The sequence below is a fragment of the Melanotaenia boesemani genome, chromosome 4 (assembly GCF_017639745.1).
Source record: "Melanotaenia boesemani isolate fMelBoe1 chromosome 4, fMelBoe1.pri, whole genome shotgun sequence".
NCBI lineage: Eukaryota > Metazoa > Chordata > Actinopteri > Atheriniformes > Melanotaeniidae > Melanotaenia > Melanotaenia boesemani.
The window spans coordinates 2,260,505-2,283,301 of NC_055685.1; the positions used below are offsets into that span (position 1 = coordinate 2,260,505).

General features: G+C 35.8%; 1 protein-coding gene across 1 annotated transcript in view; it reads left to right on the forward strand.

The window, feature by feature from the left end:
- Positions 1 to 2,943: 2,943 nt before the first annotated feature.
- The window catches only part of LOC121638758 (slit homolog 1 protein-like), a 133,317-nt gene continuing 113,463 nt past the window's right edge, over positions 2,944 to 22,797 (forward strand). Inside the window, exon 1 of the mRNA XM_041983726.1 lies at positions 2,944 to 3,203. Coding sequence (XP_041839660.1) covers positions 2,950 to 3,203 — 254 coding nt within the window. The 5' untranslated portion in view covers positions 2,944 to 2,949. The remainder of the gene's footprint in view (positions 3,204 to 22,797) is intronic.

Genomic DNA, 22,797 nt, shown 5'->3' on the forward strand with positions numbered 1-22,797 from the left:
CGGTCAGCTGGGTTGGGAGTGATCATGTTCTTTCCAGGTATTCCAGTTTGAAGAGCATCTTTTGTTCACTGGTGATTCTGAATGAGCCAACGGTACAAATGCAAAAATGCAGTCTGATTCTAGGAAGTGGTTGGATGGACTGTGCTGGACATGAACGAGGAAATTCTAAGATTTAACTGAAAAGAACATCTGATTTGCGGAGGTCATGCTAATTCATTATTGCATGAAGGTTTTTTTATGTTATTGTTTATTTTTAGTGTTGAGGAAGGTGTGTGTGTGTGTGTGTGTAAGATGGTTAGAGCACTTTTGAAAGTAAATATCTGCACATAAAGTAGAAATGATAAAACTAAATCTGTCATTTGGTTCCAAGGACTTTAAAGTGCAGAAGAAATACAAATTCTGATTTTTTTTTATTACTTAACAATCACTTGGATGATAAAAAAAGTTCATTTACTTTTTTTCCTCCATAGAGGTTCCTCATCGTTGTCTGGCTGACACATTATTTAACATCTATGATGTAATTCAGAGCAGTTGTCATATTAACGAGGATTTCTCTGCAGTTCCAGTTTGGGTTTTGAAAACATTCATGAGGAAGTTTGCACCCAGACGTTTTCTGATTTGATGCTTCTGATCTTGTCTGCTATTCCATCCTCTGTTGTCGGTGGTATGAACAGGAAAATCTGACATGTCTGAAACAAAAGCATCTGCTTTGTCCTCCTAAAAATCAATTCAGATGCGTCTGTAGACCCCCCCCCCCCCCCCCCCCCCCCCCCACTCCCACGCCTACCTCAAAGAACCATTATAGCCCCAGAAATAACAGGGTCTAACTCCCCTGGAAATGTCAACATCTTGTCCCTTTCTTTGTTGCAGTTCATGTCCAAAGGAGTTGTTCAGTTCAGCAGCACAAAGAAGCCGCCGGGCTCTGCTGGCTGGTTTGTTTCCATCACTTCTGAAGCACGCCTGGTAAAATGAACCTGCCTTGCAGAGTCTGCAGGGAGAAGACAAAATGAGGAATAATCACTCATGTAAGGTGGCAAATTAAAAGGTGGATGGGCTTCTCCCCTTCAGCTGCAAACAAGGGGAAATGATCAGTTGGTCAGAGGAGATTTTATGTTTCAGCATAACTTCATCTTAAAAATCAGTCGGTTTGTGGCTGCTCTAATATTTCAGACCAAACCAATTTCTCAGTTTCTAAAGCTGAAAGCTGACTGAAATTAAATCAAAATTTAAAAACAATTTTGTCACATTTTTTTTGTCTTGTGCCTCTATAATGTATTTTTTTTTAACCCTTAAGAGAGCTTTAAACAAATTCACAGGTTTTATTCTATGTACAAAAAATGTCCCGATGGCAAAAACTGCTGTAAAAATATTATGTATTAGTATTTTTTCCACTTTAAATAAGTCAGTCTTTCAAATCAACTTCAGGCTGAAATATACATATCAAATAATTATAATTTGTACCTTTAAAGCCTTTAAACGACTATTTGTTTAGAAAACTCAGTTTTTTGAAATGATAAAACTAAAGTAATTCTTATTAAATGCTTTGCATGCTTTGAAAATGAAAAAATCTGATGGACAAAAATATAAAAAGAAAACAGAAGGAAGGCTAATTGTCCAAAATTAAATCTCAACATAAAGAATGCATTTGTTTATTATAGGATAATGGTTTTCACTGGGTCATTTTTCGTCCTTAGGATTAAATGTGTACGTTTTCGTGTAGCTTAGCCATTTAAGGTAATTAAAGGAACTGACATCAAAATTATAAAATTATCTTAAAAAAGAAAAGAAAAGAATATCTTTTGGGAAATTTCAGCATAGCTAGAAGGGGATGTCATGTAAGAGTTAATCAGGTAAACTGAATTGGTTACCAGAAAATAACACAACACCTTCTGTGTCAATCACTAGCAGCAGATTTGTAGTTTTGGTGTGTTTTCTTCTCTTTATGTCTGTCAGCTCAGATTTTGTGCCCTCTTCTCTCTCTCCTTGGAAATGTGGCGATGACAGAAGCTGAAGCCAAGGTTTCTGTGGAGATTTGGTGGCAAAGAAAAATCCCAGCAAGGCTGCATTTGAATTTCAAAGCCTCACCAGTGAATTCATAATAGACCTGTGTGTAAGCTCTGTGGCAGCTTATGGTATTCCAGATATGCCATGACCCCCCCGTCCCACCCCAGCCTAAGTTCTTGCAGAGTCGTGACAAAAAATATATTATTTGAATCACATCAGAACTTCTTTTATAGTTTCTTCTCCCCACAAACACTTTCTTCTCTGAAGTTTCCCAGTTGGATGCTTCAGGGTGATCACGACTTGCTCTCCCCTTCCTCCTCCTCCCTCTTTTTCTCCCTCCGCAGCATGTCCGTGGAGTCCTGGGCTCTTTTCTTCCCTGAGGGAGGCGAGTGCATGTGGGCGAGAGCGATGAAGAGAGAGAGAGAGAGCGAGAGAGAGGCTGCTGTCACTGGAGGTGGCGGCTCCTGCTCCTGCTGCCTCTGAATAGATGTGAGTTCACCCTGGGTGCTGCTGTGTGGGTGTGTTGGGGTGGACGGGGGTTCAGCGTGGGAGGAGTCTCGGTGCTGTTATTTGTAAAAGCTTTTGATGGATGATTACTCTGTGTGTGAGATAGAAGCAGCAGCGAGGAACCCCCCCTCGCCTCTTTTTTTCTAGTGGCTCACTGTTCGCTGCACAATGACTCAATGAAAAGTGGAGGGAGAGGCGAGCACACTGTACGGCTGCAGAGAAGAAGAGAAGTGAAGGAGCTCTGAACAAGAGGATATACTTGCCTTTCTTTTCTCTGTCTGGGATCAAGTGGCAGCGGTTCAGGTCCAGTTGAACTTCACTGACTGCAGCCTGTGAAAGCATTTCTTCTTGTTTCTGTCCACTTCTGAAAGAAGGTAGAAGCGTCTGGTCCCACCCCCCCCCCAGGCAGAAGGAAGCTGGTATCTGCAGGAGAGCAGGATGCCTGCTGGGAGAGGAAGGGATGGATCCGGGTCAGGACACCGTGGGGTGAGGGCAGCAGCAGCAACCTGGGGTCAGACTTTACATTCTGGGATGCGGACCCTGCTGGCGTGGGGTGTTCTGGTGGTCCTGGCAGGGCAGGGAGGTGCAGAAGCGTGTCCCAGTCCCTGCAGCTGCCTGGGGAATACGGTGGACTGCCATGGCCTGGGTCTGCACTCTGTACCCAAAAACATCCCCAGAGGGACAGAGAGGCTGTAAGTACTCAATCATTCACGTTTTTTCTTTTCTTTTTTTTTTTTGTGATGATGAGGGGAATCCTTCCAAGTGACTACACATGAAAACAGACATTCCTGTGTTTGTTATGCAAGTGAAACTAGATACAGAGGAGGTCTTCGACTCAGATATAGACATCACTGCCTCTGTGAGCAGATTTTATGTTGTGTATGTGATAATTGTGCTTAGTTCAGGCCAGCAGTCCATTTGACTTAATTTCTCTCTCACACTCTTTGACTCTCAGTTGCTGCTCTGCAGCCTCATTTTATGCTGTATGTTGCATGAGATCTGTGCAGTCCATAACAGACCAACATGACAAGGAGAAACTCAACTAAAAGACTCCACCAAGCACTGGCATCCAAACCAAACACAGTTCAAACCCCAGCAGTTATAATGGAATGTAAGAAAACCAGGAGAACATCTCTGTCCACCTTAGAGCTTCTGCTAATTTCTTCACTTCAAGCAAACAAGGAGTCGCATGAAAGCAGAGACTCTGCTGGTCCCAGAGACGTCTGTCTCATCACTGTGGGACAGAAACTCTGGAGCTAGCAGCCAGAACCAGAAACCAGGTCTTACTGTTTTGTGGTGAAAAGTTTGATTCCAGCTCTAAAAACTCTGCTAACATGTTCTCCAATGACTCTGCCTTAGTTTGTAATGAACCATGAAGGTCCTGCTGGTTTCCATGGAGATGAAGCAGGTTTTATAGTGAAGGAGTAACTCTTCCTATCATAGACTATCTTGGTCTTCACTTCTTTCTGGACCCTCATGGTGTTTCTAAGGTGAATGTGGAGCTATCCCTGGATCCTCCTGACCATTGATAGAGGTGTCCATCATCATCATCATCATCATCATCATCCTCCTCCTCCTCATCATCATCATTCCTGAGATATTTACCTGCATAAAACCTCTATTAAAAAAACCTGGAAACATGCTCAGGTTCACTTTTTACTTTCTACTGTAGCACAGTTCTTCCTCAGATATTACTTTACTCATTCCTAGTATTACTTTACTCATTCCTAGTATTACTTTACTCATTCCTAGTATTACTCTACTCATTCCTAGGATTACTTTACTTATTCCTAGGATTACTTTACTCATTCTTAGCATTACTTTACTCATTCCTAGGATTACTCTACTCATTCCTAGCATTACTTTACTCATTCCTAGTATTACTTTACTCATTCCTAGTATTACTTTACTCATTCCTAGTATTACTCTACTCATTCCTAGGATTACTTTACTCATTCTTAGCATTACTTTACTCATTCCTATGATTACTCTACTCATTCCTAGGATTACTTTACTCATTCCTAGGATTACTCTACTCATTCCTAGGATTACTTTACTCATTCCTAGTATTACTTTACTCATTCCTAGGATTACTTTACTCATTCCTAGTATTATTTTACTCATTCCTAGTATTACTCTACTCATTCCTAGGATTACTTTACTTATTCCTAGTATTACTTTACTCATTCCTAGTATTACTCTACTCATTCCTAGGATTACTCTACTCATTCCTAGGATTACTTTACTCATTCCAATGATTACTTTACTTATTCCTAGTATTGCTCTACTCATTCCTAGGATTACTTTACTCATTCCTATGACTACTTTACTCATTCCTAGGACTACTTTACTTATACCTAGTATAACTTTACTCATTCCTAGGATTACTTTACTCATTCCTCGTATTACTATACTTATTCCTAGGATTATTTGACTCCTTCCTAGGATTATTCTACTCCTTCCTAGTATTACTTTACTAATTCCTATAATTACTTTACTCATTCCTAGTATAACTTTACTCATTCCTAGGATTACTTTACTCATTCCTAGTATTACTTTACTCATTTCTAGGATTACTTTACTCATTCCTAGTATTACTTTTCTCATTCCTAGTATTACTCTTCTCATTCCTAGGATTGCTTTACTCATTCCTAGGATTACTTTACTCATTCCTAGGATTACTCCACTCATTCCTAGGATTACTTTACTCATTCCAAGGATTACTTTACTTATTCCTAGTATTACTCTACTCATTCCTAGGATCACTCTACTCATTCCTACGACTACTTTACACATTCCTAGGATTACTTTACTCATTCCTAGTATTACTCTACTCATTCCTAGGATTACTTTACTTATTCTTAGCATTACTTTACTCATTCCTAGTATTACTTTACTCATTCCTAGTATTACTCTACTCATTCCTAGGATTACTTTACTCATTCATAGTATTACTGCACTCATTCCCAGGACTACTTTACTTATACCTAGTATAACTTTACTCATTCCTAGGATTACTTTACTCATTCCCCGCATTACTATACTTATTCCTAGGATTATTTGACTCCTTCCTAGGATTATTCTACTCCTTCCTAGTATTACTTTACTAATTCGTATAATTACTTTACTCATTCCTAGTATAACTTTACTCATTCCTAGGATTACTTTACTCATTGCTAGTATTACTTTACTTATTCCTAGGATTATCTGACTCCTTCCTAGGATTATTCTACTCCTTCCTAGTATTGCTTTACTCATTCCTATAATTACTTTACTCATTCCAATGACTACTTTACTCATTCCTGGTATTACTTTACTCATTCCTAGATTTACTTTACTCATTTCTAGTATTACTTTACTCATTCCTAGTATTACTCTACTCATTCCTAGGATTACTTTACTTATTCTTAGCATTACTTTACTCATTCCTAGTATTACTTCACTCATTCCTAGTATTACTCTACTCATTCCTAGGATTACTTGACTTATTCCTAGTATTACTTTACTCATTTCTAGGATTACTCTACTCATTCCTAGGATTACTTTACTTATTCTTAGCATTACTTTACTCTTTCCTAGTATTACTTTACTCATTCCTAGTATTACTTTACTCATTCCTAGTATCCCTCTACTCATTCCTGGGATTACTTTACTTATTCCTAGGATTACTCTACTCATTCCTAGGATTACTTTCCCCATTCCTACGACTACTTTACTCATTCCTAGGATTACTTTACTCATTCCTAGTATTACTATACTCATTCCTAGGATTACTTAACTCATTCCTAGTATTACTTTACTCATTTCTAGTATTACTCTACTCATTCCTAGGATTACTTTACTTATTCCTATAATTACTTCACTCATTCCAATGACTACTTTACTCATTCCTGGTATTACTTTACTCATTCCTAGGATTACTTTACTCATTCTTAGCATTACTTTACTCATTCCTAGTATTACTTCACTCATTCCTAGCATTACTTTACTCATTCCTAGTAGTACTCTACTCATTCCTAGGATTACTTTACTCATTCCTAGTATTACTCTACTCATTCCTAGGATTACTTTACTTATTCCTAGGATTACTTTACTCATTCTTAGCATTACTTTACTCATTCCTAGGATTACTCTACTCATTCCTAGCATTACTTTACTCATTCCTAGTATTACTTTACTCATTCCTAGTATTACTTTACTCATTCCTAGTATTACTCTACTCATTCCTAGGATTACTTTACTCATTCTTAGCATTACTTTACTCATTCCTATGATTACTCTACTCATTCCTAGGAGTACTTTACTCATTCCTAGGATTACTCTACTCATTCCTAGGATTACTTTACTCATTCCTAGTATTACTTTACTCATTCCTAGGATTACTTTACTCATTCCTAGTATTATTTTACTCATTCCTAGTATTACTCTACTCATTCCTAGGATTACTTTACTTATTCCTAGTATTACTTTACTCATTCCTAGTATTACTCTACTCATTCCTAGGATTACTCTACTCATTCCTAGGATTACTCTACTCATTCCTAGGATTACTTTACTTATTCCTAGTATTACTTTACTCATTCCTAGTATTACTCTACTCATTCCTAGAATTACTTTACTTATTCTTAGCATTACTTTACTCATTCCTAGTATTAATTTAGTCATTCCTAGGATTACTTTACTCATTTCTAGTATTACTCTACTCATTCCTAGGATTACTTTACTTATTCCTAGGATTACTTTACTCATTCCTAGTATTACTTTACTCATTCCTAGGATTACTCTACTCATTCCTTGGATTACTTTACTCATTCCTAGGATTACTTTACTCATTCCTAGTATTACTTTACTCATTCCTAGGATTACTTTACTCATTCCTAGTATTACTTTAGTCATTCCTAGTATTACTCTACTCATTCCTAGGATTACTTTACTTATTCCTAGTATTACTTTACTCATTCCTAGTATTACTCTACTCATTCCTAGGATTACTCTACTCATTCCTAGGATTACTTTACTCATTCCAATGATTACTTTACTTATTCCTAGTATTGCTCTACTCATTCCTAGGATTACTTTACTCATTCCTATGACTACTTTACTCATTCCCAGGACTACTTTACTTATACCTAGTATAACTTTACTCATTCCTAGGATTACTTTACTCATTCCTCGTATTACTATAGTTATTCCTAGGATTATTTGACTCCTTCCTAGGATTATTCTACTCATTCCTAGTATTACTCTACTCATTCCTAGGATTACTTTACTCATTCCTAGTATTACTTCACTCATTCCTAGTATTACTTTACTTATTCTTAGCATTACTTTACTCATTCCTAGTATTACTTTACTCATTCCTAGTATTACTTTACTCATTTCTAGTATTACTCTACTCATTCCTAGGATTACTTTACTTATTCCTAGTATTACTTCACTCATTCCTAGTATTACTCTACTCATTCCTAGAATTACTTTACTTATTCTTAGCATTACTTTACTCATTCCTAGTATTACTTTACTCATTCCTAGTATTGCTTTACTCATTTCTAGCATTACTTTACTCATTCCTAGTATTACTTTACTCATTCCTAGGATTACTCTACTCATTCCTAGGATTACTTTACTCATTCCAAGGATTACTTTACTTATTCCTAGTATTACTCTACTCATTCCTAGGATTACTTCACTCATTCCTACGACTACTTTACTCATTCCTAGGATTACTTTACTCATTCCTAGTATTACTCTACTCATTCCTAGGATTACTTTCCTTATTCTTAGCATTACTTTACTCATTCCTAGTATTACTTTACTCATTCCTAGTATTACTTTACTCATTCCTAGTATTACTCTACTCATTCCTTGGATTACTTTACTCATTCATAGTATTACTGCACTCATTCCCAGGACTACTTTACTTATACCTAGTATAACTTTACTTATTCCTAGGATTACTTTACTCATTCCTCGCATTACTATACTTATTCCTAGGATTATTTGACTCCTTCCTATGATTATTCTACTCCTTCCTAGTATTACTTTACTAATTCCTATAATAACTTTACTCATTCCTAGTATTACTTTACTCATTCCTAGGATTACTCTACTCATTCCTAGGATTACTTTACTCATTCCAAGGATTACTTTACTTATTCCTAGTATTACTCTACTCATTCCTAGGATTACTTCACTCATTCCTACGACTACTTTACTCATTCCTAGGATTACTTTACTCATTCCTAGTATTACTCTACTCATTCCTAGGATTACTTTCCTTATTCTTAGCATTACTTTACTCATTCCTAGTATTACTCTACTCATTCCTAGGATTACTTTACTTATTCTTAGCATTACTTTACTCATTCCAACTATTACTTTACTCATTCCTAGTATTACTTTACTCATTCCTAGTATTACTCTACTCATTCCTAGGATTACTTTACTTATTCCTAGGATTACTTTACTTATTCCTAGTATTACTTCACTCATTCCTAGGATTACTTTACTTATTCTTAGCATTACTTTACTCATTCCTAGTATTACTTTACTCATTCCTAGTATTACTCTACTCATTCCTAGGATTACTCTACTCATTCCTAGGATTACTTTACTCATTCCAATGATTACTTTACTTATTCCTAGTATTGCTCTACTCATTCCTAGGATTACTTTACTCATTCCTATGACTACTTTACTCATTCCCAGGATTACTTTACTTATACCTAGTATAACTTCACTCATTCCTAGGATTACTTTACTCATTCCTTGTATTACTATACTTATTCCTAGGATTATTTGACTCCTTCCTAGGATTATTCTACTCCTTCCTAGTATTACTTTACTAATTCCTATAATGACTTTACTCATTCCTAGTATAACTTTACTCATTCCTAGGATTACTTTACTCATTCCTAGTATTACTTTTCTTATTCCTAGGATTACTTTACTCATTCCTAGTATTACTTTTCTCATTCCTAGTATTACTCTTCTCATTCCTAGGATTACTTTACTTATTCCTAGTATTACTTTACTCATTCCTAGTATTACTCTACTCATTCCTAGGATTACTTCACTTATTCTTAGCATTACTTTACTCATTCCTAGTATTACTTTACTTGTTCCTAGTATTACTTTACTCATTCCTAGTATTACTCTACTCATTCCTAGGATTACTTTACTCATTCTTAGCATTACTTTACTCATTCCTAGTATTACTTCACTCATTCCTAGTATTACTTTACTCATTCCTAGTATTACTCTACTCATTCCTAGGATTACTATACTTATTCCTAGGATTATTTGACTCCTTCCTAGGATTATTCTACTCCTTCCTAGTATTACTTTACTAATTCCTATAATTACTTTGCTCATTCCTAGTATAACTTTACTCATTCCTAGGATTACTTTACTCATTCCTAGTATTACTTTACTCATTTCTAGGATTACTTTACTCATTCCTAGTATTACTTTTCTCATTCCTAGTATTACTCTTCTCATTCCTAGGATTACTTGACTTATTCTTAGCATTACTTTACTCATTCCTAGTATTACTTTACTTGTTCCTAGTATTACTTTACTCATTCCTAGTATTACTCTACTCATTCCTAGGATTACTTTACTCATTCTGAGCATTACTTTACTCATTCCTAGTATTACTTCACTCATTCCTAGTATTACTTTACTCATTCCTAGTATTACTTTACTCATTCCTCGTATTACTATACTTATTCCTAGGATTATTTGACTCCTTCCTAGGATTATTCTACTCCTTCCTAGTATTACTTTACTAATTCCTATAATTACTTTACTCATTCCTAGTATAACTTTACTCATTCCTAGGATTACTTTACTCATTCCTAGTATTACTTTACTCATTTCTAGGATTACTTTACTCATTCCTAGTATTACTTTTCTCATTCCTAGTATTACTCTTCTCATTCCTAGGATTGCTTTACTCATTCCTAGGATTACTTTACTCATTCCTAGTATTACTCTACTCATTCCTAGGATTACTTCACTTATTCTTAGCATTACTTTACTCATTCCTAGTATTACTTTACTTATTCCTAGTATTACTTTACTTATTCCTAGTATTACTTTACTCATTCCTAGTATTACTCTACTCATTCCTAGAATTACTTTACTTATTCTTAGCATTACTTTACTCATTCCTAGTATTAATTTACTCATTCCTAGGATTACTTTACTCATTTCTAGTATTACTCTACTCATTCCTAGGATTACTTTACTTATTCCTAGGATTACTTTACTCATTCCTAGTATTACTTTACTCATTCCTAGGATTACTCTACTCATTCCTTGGATTACTTTACTCATTCCTAGGATTACTTTACTCATTCCTAGTATTACTTTACTCATTCCTAGGATTACTTTACTCATTCCTAGTATTACTTTAGTCATTCCTAGTATTACTCTACTCATTCCTAGGATTACTTTACTTATTCCTAGTATTACTTTACTCATGCCTAGTATTACTCTACTCATTCCTAGGATTACTCTACTCATTCCTAGGATTACTTTACTCATTCCAATGATTACTTTACTTATTCCTAGTATTGCTCTACTCATTCCTAGGATTACTTTACTCATTCCTATGACTACTTTACTCATTCCCAGGACTACTTTACTTATACCTAGTATAACTTTACTCATTCCTAGGATTACTTTACTCATTCCTCGTATTACTATACTTATTCCTAGGATTATTTGACTCCTTCCTAGGATTATTCTACTCATTCCTAGTATTACTCTACTCATTCCTAGGATTACTTTACTCATTCCTAGTATTACTTCACTCATTCCTAGTATTACTTTACTTATTCTTAGCATTACTTTACTCATTCCTAGTATTACTTTACTCATTCCTAGTATTACTTTACTCATTTCTAGTATTACTCTACTCATTCCTAGGATTACTTTACTTATTCCTAGTATTACTTTACTCATTCCTAGTATTACTCTACTCATTCCTAGAATTACTTTACTTATTCTTAGCATTACTTTACTCATTCCTAGTATTACTTTACTCATTCCTAGTATTACTTCACTCATTTCTAGCATTACTTTACTCATTCCTAGTATTACTTTACTCATTCCTAGGATTACTCTACTCATTCCTAGGATTACTTTACTCATTCCAAGGATTACTTTACTTATTCCTAGTATTACTCTACTCATTCCTAGGATTACTTCACTCATTCCTACGACTACTTTACTCATTCCTAGGATTACTTTACTCATTCCTAGTATTACTCTACTCATTCCTAGGATTACTTTCCTTATTCTTAGCATTACTTTACTCATTCCTAGTATTACTTTACTCATTCCTAGTATTACTTTACTCATTCCTAGTATTACTCTACTCATTCCTTGGATTACTTTACTCATTCATAGTATTACTGCACTCATTCCCAGGACTACTTTACTTATACCTAGTATAACTTTACTTATTCCTAGGATTACTTTACTCATTCCTCGCATTACTATACTTATTCCTAGGATTATTTGACTCCTTCCTATGATTATTCTACTCCTTCCTAATATTACTTCACTAATTCCTATAATTACTTTACTCATTCCTAGTATAACTTTACTCATTCCTAGGATTACTTTACTCATTCCTAGTATTACTTTACTTATTCCTAGGATTATCTGACTCCTTCCTAGGATTATTCTACTCCTTCCTAGTATTGCTTTACTCATTCCTATAATTACTTTACTCATTCCAATGACTACTTTACTCATTCCTGGTATTACTTTACTCATTCCTAGATTTACTTTACTCATTTCTAGTATTACTTTACTCATTCCTAGTATTACTCTACTCATTCCTAGGATTACTTTACTTATTCTTAGCATTACTTTACTCATTCCAACTATTACTTTACTCATTCCTAGTATTACTTTACTCATTCCTAGTATTACTCTACTCATTCCTAGGATTACTTTACTTATTCCTAGGATTACTTTACTTATTCCTAGTATTACTTCACTCATTCCTAGGATTACTTTAGTTATTCTTAGCATTACTTTACTCATTCCTAGTATTACTTTACTCATTCCTAGTATTACTCTACTCATTCCTAGGATTACTCTACTCATTCCTAGGATTACTTTACTCATTCCAATGATTACTTTACTTATTCCTAGTATTGCTCTACTCATTCCTAGGATTACTTTACTCATTCCTATGACTACTTTACTCATTCCCAGGATTACTTTACTTATACCTAGTATAACTTCACTCATTCCTAGGATTACTTTACTCATTCCTTGTATTACTATACTTATTCCTAGGATTATTTGACTCCTTCCTAGGATTATTCTACTCCTTCCTAGTATTACTTTACTAATTCCTATAATGACTTTACTCATTCCTAGTATAACTTTACTCATTCCTAGGATTACTTTACTCATTCCTAGTATTACTTTTCTTATTCCTAGGATTACTTTACTCATTCCTAGTATTACTTTTCTCATTCCTAGTATTACTCTTCTCATTCCTAGGATTACTTCACTTATTCCTAGTATTACTTTACTCATTCCTAGTATTACTCTACTCATTCCTAGGATTACTTCACTTATTCTTAGCATTACTTTACTCATTCCTAGTATTACTTTACTTGTTCCTAGTATTACTTTACTCATTCCTAGTATTACTCTACTCATTCCTAGGATTACTTTACTCATTCTTAGCATTACTTTACTCATTCCTAGTATTACTTCACTCATTCCTAGTATTACTTTACTCATTCCTAGTATTACTCTACTCATTCCTAGGATTACTTTACTTATTCCTAGGATTACTTTACTCATTCCTAGGATTACTTTACTCATTCTTAGCATTACTTTACTCATTCCTAGTATTACTTCACTCATTCCTAGTATTACTTTACTCATTCCTAGTATTACTTTACTCATTCCTAGGATTACTTTACTCATTCCTGCGACTACTTTACTCATTCCTAGGATTACTTTACTCATTCCTAGTATTACTCTACTCATTCCTAGGATTACTTTACTCATTCCTAGTATTACTTTACTCATTCCTAGTATTACTCTACTCATTCCTAGGATTACTTTACTTATTCCTAGTATTACTTCACTCATTCCTAGTATTACTCTACTCATTCCTAGGATTACTTTACTTATTCTTAGCATTACTTTACTCATTCCTAGTATTACTCTACTCATTCCTTGTATTACTTTACTCATTCCTAGTATTACTCTACTCATTCGTAGGATTACTTTACTTATTCCTAGTATTACTTTACTCATTCCTAGTATTACTTTACTCATTCCTATTATTACTCTACTCATTCCTAGGATTACTTTACTCATGCTTAGCATTACTTTACTCATTCCTAGTATTACTTTACTCATTCCTAGGATTACTCCACTCATTCCTAGGATTACTTTACTCATTCCAAGGATTACTTTACTTATTCCTAGTATTACTCTACTCATTCCTAGGATCACTCTACTCATTCCTACGACTACTTTACTCATTCCTAGGATTACTTTACTCATTCCTAGTATTACTCTACTCATTCCTAGGATTACTTTACTTATTCTTAGCATTACTTTACTCATTCCTAGTATTACTTTACTCATTCCTAGTATTACTCTACTCATTCCTAGGATTACTTTACTCATTCATAGTATTACTGCACTCATTCCCAGGACTACTTTACTTATACCTAGTATAACTTTACTCATTCCTAGGATTACTTGACTCCTTCCTAGGATTATTCTACTCCTTCCTAGTATTACTTTACTAATTCGTATAATTACTTTACTCATTCCTAGTATAACTTTACTCATTCCTAGGATTACTTTACTCATTCCTAGTATTACTTTACTTATTCCTAGGATTATCTGACTCCTTACTAGGATTATTCTACTCCTTCCTAGTATTGCTTTACTCATTCCTATATAATTACTTTACTCATTCCAATGACTACTTTACTCATTCCTGGTATTACTTTACTCATTCCTAGATTTACTTTACTCATTTCTAGTATTACTTTACTCATTCCTAGTATTACTCTACTCATTCCTAGGATTACTTTACTTATTCTTAGCATTACTTTACTCATTCCTAGTATTACTTTACTCATTCCTAGTATTACTTCACTCATTCCTAGTATTACTCTACTCATTCCTAGGATTACTTGACTTATTCCTAGTATTACTTTACTCATTCCTAGGATTACTCTACTCATTCCTAGGATTACTTTACTTATTCTTAGCATTACTTTACTCTTTCCTAGTATTACTTTACTCATTCCTAGTATTACTTTACTCATTCCTAGTATCCCTCTACTCATTCCTGGGATTACTTTACTTATTCTTAGGATTACTCTACTCATTCCTAGGATTACTTTCCCCATTCCTACGACTACTTTACTCATTCCTAGGATTACTTTACTCATTCCTAGTATTACTATACTCATTCCTAGGATTACTTAACTCATTCCTAGTATTACTTTACTCATTTCTAGTATTACTCTACTCATTCCTAGGATTACTTTACTTATTCCTATAATTACTTCACTCATTCCAATGACTACTTTACTCATTCCTGGTATTACTTTACTCATTCCTAGGATTACTTTACTCATTCTTAGCATTACTTTACTCATTCCTAGTATTACTTCACTCATTCCTAGCATTACTTTACTCATTCCTAGTAGTACTCTACTCATTCCTAGGATTACTTTACTTATTCCCAGGATTACTTTACTCATTCCTAGTATTACTTTACTCATTCCTAGGATTACTTTACTCATTCCTAGGATTACTTTACCCATTCCTAGGATTACTTTACTTATTCCTAGGATTACTCTACTCATTCCTAGGATTACTTTACTCATTCCTACAACTACTTTACTCATTCCTAGGATTACTTTACTCATTCCTAGTATTACTCTACTCATTCCTAGGATTACTTCACTTATTCTTAGCATTACTTTACTCATTCCTAGTATTACTTTACTCATTCCTAGTATTACTCTACTCATTCCTAGTATTACTCTACTCATTCCTAGTAGTACTCTACTCATTCCTAGGATTACTTTACTTATTCCCAGGATTACTTTACTCATTCCTAGTATTACTTTACTCATTCCTAGGATTACTTTACTCATTCCTAGTATTACTCTACTCATTCCTAGGATTACTTTACTTATTCCTAGGATTACTCTACTCATTCCTAGGATTACTTTACTCATTCCTACAACTACTTTACTCATTCCTAGGATTACTTTACTCATTCCTAGTATTACTCTACTCATTCCTAGGATTACTTCACTTATTCTTAGCATTACTTTACTCATTCCTAGTATTACTTTACTCATTCCTAGTATTACTCTACTCATTCCTAGTATTACTCTACTCATTCCTAGGATTACTTTACTCATTCCTACAACTACTTCACTCATTCCTAGGATTACTTTACTCATTTCTAGTATTACTCTACTCATTCCTAGGATTACTTTACTCATTCCTAGTATTACTTTACTCATTCCTAGGATTACTCTACTCATTCCTAGGATTACTTCACTCATTCTTAGCATTACTTTACTTATTCCTAGTATCACTTTACTCATTCCTAGGATTACTCTACTCATTCCTAGGATTACTTTACTCATTCCAAGGATTACTCTTGTTATTCCTAGTATTACTCTACTCATTCCTAGAATTACTTTACTCATTCCTACGACTACTTTACTCATTCCTAGGATTACTTTACTCATTCCTAGGATTACTTTACTCATTCCTAGGATTACTTTACTCATTCCTAGTATTACTCTACTCATTCCTAGGATTACTTTACTCATTCATAGTATTACTGCACTCATTCCCAGGACTACTTTACTTATACCTAGTATAACTTTACTCATTCCTAGGATTACTTTACTCATTCCTCGTATTACTATACTTATTCCTAGGATTATTTGACTCCTTCCTAGGATTTTTCTACTCCTTCCTAGTATTACTTCACTAATTCCTATAATTACTTTACTCATTCCTAGTATAACTTCACTCATTCCTAGGATTACTTTACTCATTCCTAGTATTACTTTACTTATTCCTAGGATTATCTGACTCCTTCCTAGGATTATTCTACTCCTTCCCAGTATTGCTTTACTCATTCCTATAATTACTTTACTCATTCCAATGACTACTTTACTCATTCCTGGTATTACTTTACTCATTCCTAGATTTACTTTACTCATTTCTAGTAGTACTTTACTCATTCCTATGATTTTTTTACTCTTTTCTAGGATTATTCCACTCTGTCATAGTATTACTTTACTCATTGCTAGATTTACTTTACTCATTCCTAGTATTACTTTACTCATTCCTATGATTATTTTACTCTTTCCTAGGATTATTCCACTCTGTCATAGTATTACTTTACTCATTCCTAGTATTACTTTACTCATTCCTAGGTTCATTTTACTTTTTCCGACGCCTTTTCATGTCTGACCTCCCTCGCAGATTTCTGCTTCAGCTGCTGCTTTTCAGTCACATGACCAGAGTTAATGACAAACCGTGTTTTTGTCTTGTTTTTTCTGAATTTCTTTACTGTTGTGAGACATCACTGTCTCTAAGAATAAACACTCACTGTTTGAGTGTAATGAAGTGAAGCTGCTAGAACTGCTTGTAACTGGGACCTTAGATGATGCAACTGGTGACAAAAATGAGAGGAAGAACCCAAACAATCCACCCCGCATGCAAAATAATAACTGATGGTGATTTTTCTGACCACCATCTCCCTCTGTCCTGTATGTTCTGTATGTTGGTGTGGGGTGAACATGTATGTATTTGTACATGCTCAGTGTTGTGTTTATTTCAGGTCCTAGAGTGCAGAGTATGAATAATTGATGACTGTCAGGGGTGCAGGCAGAGATACATTATCCTTCCTTCTTTTTGGTTTACTGTAGCGTGGAGGATGTTTTCTGCTCTAAGGCTCACAGCTTTATGATCAGGGATAGAGGCAAGGGCTCCTGGTCTGAGAGAAATGGCCTGGAAAAAGCTCTGAGCCTACAGACCCACTTTTCTAGATGAAGTGGGAACATGTCGCTCTGCAGAGTCAATAGAGTAAATAGCCCAAATAAGGTTAAATAAAAATCATTTTTGGGATCAGTTTAATTAACTTTAGCATATTGGAAAAGTTCAAGTAAGTCCAGAGGATTGGAGAGAAATCCATGTCTGACAGTCATTTGTCTTTTTAGTCTAAAAACAAAGCTACCTAGTGCTCAGCTGGCTAAAAGAGTCCTGTTTCTGGAATAAATTACAGAGACTAGACTGATATTAACCTGATCAAAGTTTGATATTAATGAAGGCAGATGTTCTCTCCTGAAGTACAACAGATGAAGAAGCAGCAGTTGTTGTTTAAAATAAATATTTTTCTGCCTTTGTTTTTTTTTTTTTTGTACAAGAGGACCTGATTTATTAATCAAAATCTGAGACACACTTTGATCAAAACACCACAGAGATACAACACTTTAGTTTCCATTATATCACTGTTCACAGCTGCTGGGTTTACGCCACGGTAGGAAATATCTAATCAACCAATCACATGGCAGCAACTCAACAGTCACGTAGACATGGTGAAGATGACTTGCTAAAGTTCAAACTAAGCATCAGAATGAGGAAGAAAAAAGATTTAGTGGCTTAGAATGTGGCATGGTTGTTGGTCTGAGTATTTACTGGGATTTTCACACACAACCATCTCCAGGGGTTCCAGAGATGGTCTGAAGAAGAGAAAATATCCAGCGAGCAGCAGTTGTCTGGACCAAAATGTCTGGTTGATGTCAGAGGTCAGAGGAGAATGGACAGACTGGTTGGAGATGATAGAAAGACAACAGGAAGTCCAATCAGCACTGGTTCCAACCAAGAATTAAGGCAGTTCTGGAAGAAAAAGAGGGTCCAACCTGGTACTAGAAGGTGGACCTGATAATGTGGATGGTGGGTGTATATTTGAATGCAAATTATGTTTAATAATCCTTGAAGCACATTTTCAGCGTATGAAAGATCAGACAGTTTCTAAGCCGAGAGCTCACATTAACACACACAGCAGAAACACCAGAAATATACTTGACAGGCAAATTTATTTCAAACAGAGGAAATATACAAGAAGTCGTATGAGATGTGAGGAGCTCTTGACTCAGTGACCATGGCCCAGCAAAATGAACATAAATCTATGATGGAGAACAGCTGATTATACCTACTGACTCAGTAGGACATCAGCGACATCCAGGACTAGATGGGAACCAGTATGTAGTTCAGGAGGTTCACTTCAGAGACCAGGTCCAGTTCTTATCAATGTGGATAAATTAAACAACAGATCAGCTCTTACTACCCTGCAGATTTTATTAGCTGGTCTTATTAAAGTTTAACTCAGGTCTCCTGTTTCACTTCAATCCAAACAGGATGCTGTCTTCTTCAGCTTCCATTACTGTCTCAGCGATTGCGCGAACACCACCATATGTGATCTTGAGGGTTGTGGCTCAAAAGTTTGGGAACCATTGATCTAGAGAGTAAACATGAGAAACCTCTGAACATAAATGTTCCATGTGGAATCCATCAACGCACCATGTTTCTGTAATGTAGAGGAGTTTTCTACCTCTGTAGAATATTGTTCATGCTTTAAATCTACCTGTCCTCTCAGCAGTCACAATCATCGTGACTAATTTGAGAGACATCATTGGTTATTAAAGACAGCAGAAGTATTTCAAAAATCGCTGTTTATCAAGGAAATTGCCTCAGGTGCCAGAATCCATCTTATTAATGCCGCCCTGATATTGTCGTAACTGTAGAAACTAAAACCTGAAGCCTGCATGTTGAGCAGATTAAGTGGTGAAATTATGGCGAAAGCAGCCTTTATTTCTAACCCCAACGCTGGCCCTTCTGTGAATCGGCCCTCTGGGGATGATTCTGAAGCTCCTGATTACCCACAGTGGTGGAGGAGTTATCTTTGTACAGACGTCCATAACAAATGAAGACACATAAAGGGGTTTTTGCAGTGAGAGCACAGGATTCCAGACTCAGGCGGATTGCAGTGTTTGCTGTGTTAAACTTTCTGAGCGGGCCCAGCAACGAGACGGGGCGTGCTGTAGCGGTCTCTGTATGTGAGGTGTTAGCTCAACCAGTTCAACCAGTCCTCCCTGAACTCTGGGAAAGTCTCATGCACTGAGCCTCACTGTGATTTCAGATGGCGGATGCAACACATTACTCCTGCACACGTCTGCACGTTATTAATTAAAAACAAGGAAGTAGATTGGATGACGTATGTGTGCCAGGTGAAGTAGAGGAGGACTGTGATTGGGTAAAGTTGCATTAATGTTGCAGTGATTGGACAATGACATGCAGAATTCCCAAGGATTGGCTGAATTTGTGTAAATAGTTGCAGCTGCAACATTGCAAGTTCCTGGAGTGACTGGATAATGTCCTCTTGTGTTTCTTTGATGAATCAGCCACGGTGCAGGTTGAAAATGGCCAGTGTGTTGATATCCAGTTGCTAGCGTGTGACGTTGTGCTGTAAATCATATGAAGCTGTCACCTGATCCTCTGGGCTGGAAAAAACGTAATAAAGTGCATTTTCTCAGCCCAAGGGAGTTGCAGGGCAACAGCACCTTCAGGAATGTAGATAACAAATGTCACAGTGCCACCAAAATGAGTCAGAAACAGAGTTTTAAGGTAAGAAAGTAATTCAGCGATTTAAAGCAGGGATCTCAAACTCCTCCAGGGTCTCTATTCTGCAGGTTTTATGTGTTTCCCTACTTCAAGACTTCTGACTCAAAGTAATCTTTAACATTTATTGCAGAACTTAACAACAAGCTGTTGGAGCCATTTAATTTAAATCAGGTGTGTTGGAGCAGGAACCATCTGAAACCTGCAGGATGGTGGCCCTCGATGGCCAGGATTTGTAATATCTGCTTCTAAGAAATATTTATTTAGGAAGTGATTGGAAATTTTGCTCAAAATTTGGGGTGATATTGATGGATGATTAAACCATAAACTTCCCTTCACAATCCTGATCTCCAGGTCTACAACTCTTAATGTTTTCCTTCTATTTGACGAGGAAAACAAGAACAAGTCTTGTTAAAAAACACCAAAAAAGAGGCAAATGTTTTAGTCCCTAAACTAACATTCCTTAATGTCTAACGAGTTCCAACCAGAACAAAAACTGGGTTCCTATTCGCCACATTTTTGTTTAGTTTTCTCCCTGAAGTTTCACCAGACATCCAGGAATTTTCCAACTATAGATATAAAATACTTGTAAATATGAATATCTGATTTCTGTCAAACATACAAATAGAGAATTTATAATCTAATCAAATATGTAAATAAATATGGATTCAAGTTAGAAAATACTTCCAGTTGAATATCAGATTGTTGTGATAAATGCAGGCAGATGATCTTATTTTAATCTCTCAGATGAATTTGGAGGTTTGCTTTGAAAAACCAGCTAAATAAAAGTAATTTAGTCAGACTTTACTTATATTTATTTACATTTGCAGACAAATAATATTATTAGTGATTGTTGGAAATGTGTTCCAATAAATATGTTGTTATAAAAAGATGTTGGAATTTATTTTCTGGTAAAGGTCACTGAGTCATGTTTTGTATTGAACCTGCTGCCTGTCTGCGAACTTTTTCTACACACTTATAACATGCAGAATGAACGTCACCTTAAAACTCATAGGTAATTACTGAATTCAGTGCCTCAAATAATTATAATTATATTATTATCATTATTATAAATAATGGAAAATTTGATATCTCGTTTATAGTGACCAAATTTTCACGGTTAACAATATTCTCCTGATATTTTGTAAGTGTTGTAAAATGTAAGAAAAAATAGATACGTTGAAATAATTTCACTAAATCTTGTAACTTCCTTTTCATACTAAAATGTTAACAAAGTCTTATATTAAAATGAAACTTTCACATTAAAAAGGGGCAAGAGATTGGCACAGCAACAGAAATATTTATTAACCAATTAACCAAATATGTAAAAAATTACAGGAATGAAGCTTATTCGTCAGGTGCATTTTTGCAATCTGCTAAATATGTAAACGTATTGAGCGTGATGAACAGTGAAGCTGATGTATGGTACACCAGCTGCACTTCCACTGGTCCAGAGGTCAGAGGTTGCAGCAACAAAGTGCCTTCAGTTAGACTCTTCATTTCATTAGCCTTGACCTCAGTATATAACTTGGGGATTCGTGTTTTGGAGACTAAAGTGTGTGATGGCACTCTGTATTGTGGCACGGCTACTTTCATCAGCCTCAAGAAACCTGGCCTCTCACCAGTTCTGAATGGCATCATGTCTTTGGCGATGAAATATGAAATAGCAGCAGTGAGGTCTTGTGCATTTCTAGATTCAGGTGCATAAGCTGATTATTTCCTGACGGCCTCCTCAAATGTTTGTAACTTTGAGCCTGAACCAGTACTTGTGCTTGCAATGACCCATGTCTGGGCAAGGGAAACCTGGATCCATTGTTTTTACTCATCATAGGGGTCTGTTGAGCCACACTTTGTCTGGTCCTAGAGACCTGTTTGCCATGGGTGACCCTACCAGGGGCATAAAGCCCCCAACAACATAGCTCTTCAGAATGAATGAAGTTGAGATTTAATTTAGCTGTTTCTTTTTTTTCTTTTTTCTGTGAGGGCCCTAGCACCCCTCTTAAAATGGTTTAATCCACACCTGTACAGTCTGTTTAGCCGAGTTACACAGAGAGCGCAGTAAGACAACCAGAAGAAAAATTCATGTATTTCCTGAAGAAGGTGAAGTTTGGATATCAGAAAGGAAAAGAAAAAAAAAGCATACTGTAAGAAAATGAAGTGAGGGGCAGCTCACTTTCCTAATACCAGAACCAGTTAATGAAAATAAGGTAGCGTCAGATCCAAGTCCAGCTCAGTCTAAAAGTTGGAGTTGGATGCAGAGAAGTTGTCTGTTGGTCTATCACACACCAGACCCAAAACAAATACTCCTATTCTCATTATTGGAGCTATGTCCCAGTAAGCTGTCCCAGTAGCAGCTTACTGGGAACATGTAAACACAGTCAGTGTGACCTTCTGACCTGTGTTGTTCAGTCTGTCCTCACACCATCCTGTGGACTCAGGCAGACCCTGCAGCACGGAGGAGTGACTCATTAAGCAGATGTTGGGTAAAGGTCTTGTTGCCTAATTAGCATGTAAAGTGATCTGAGTGTGTGTGTGTGTGTGTGTGTGTGTGTGTGTGTG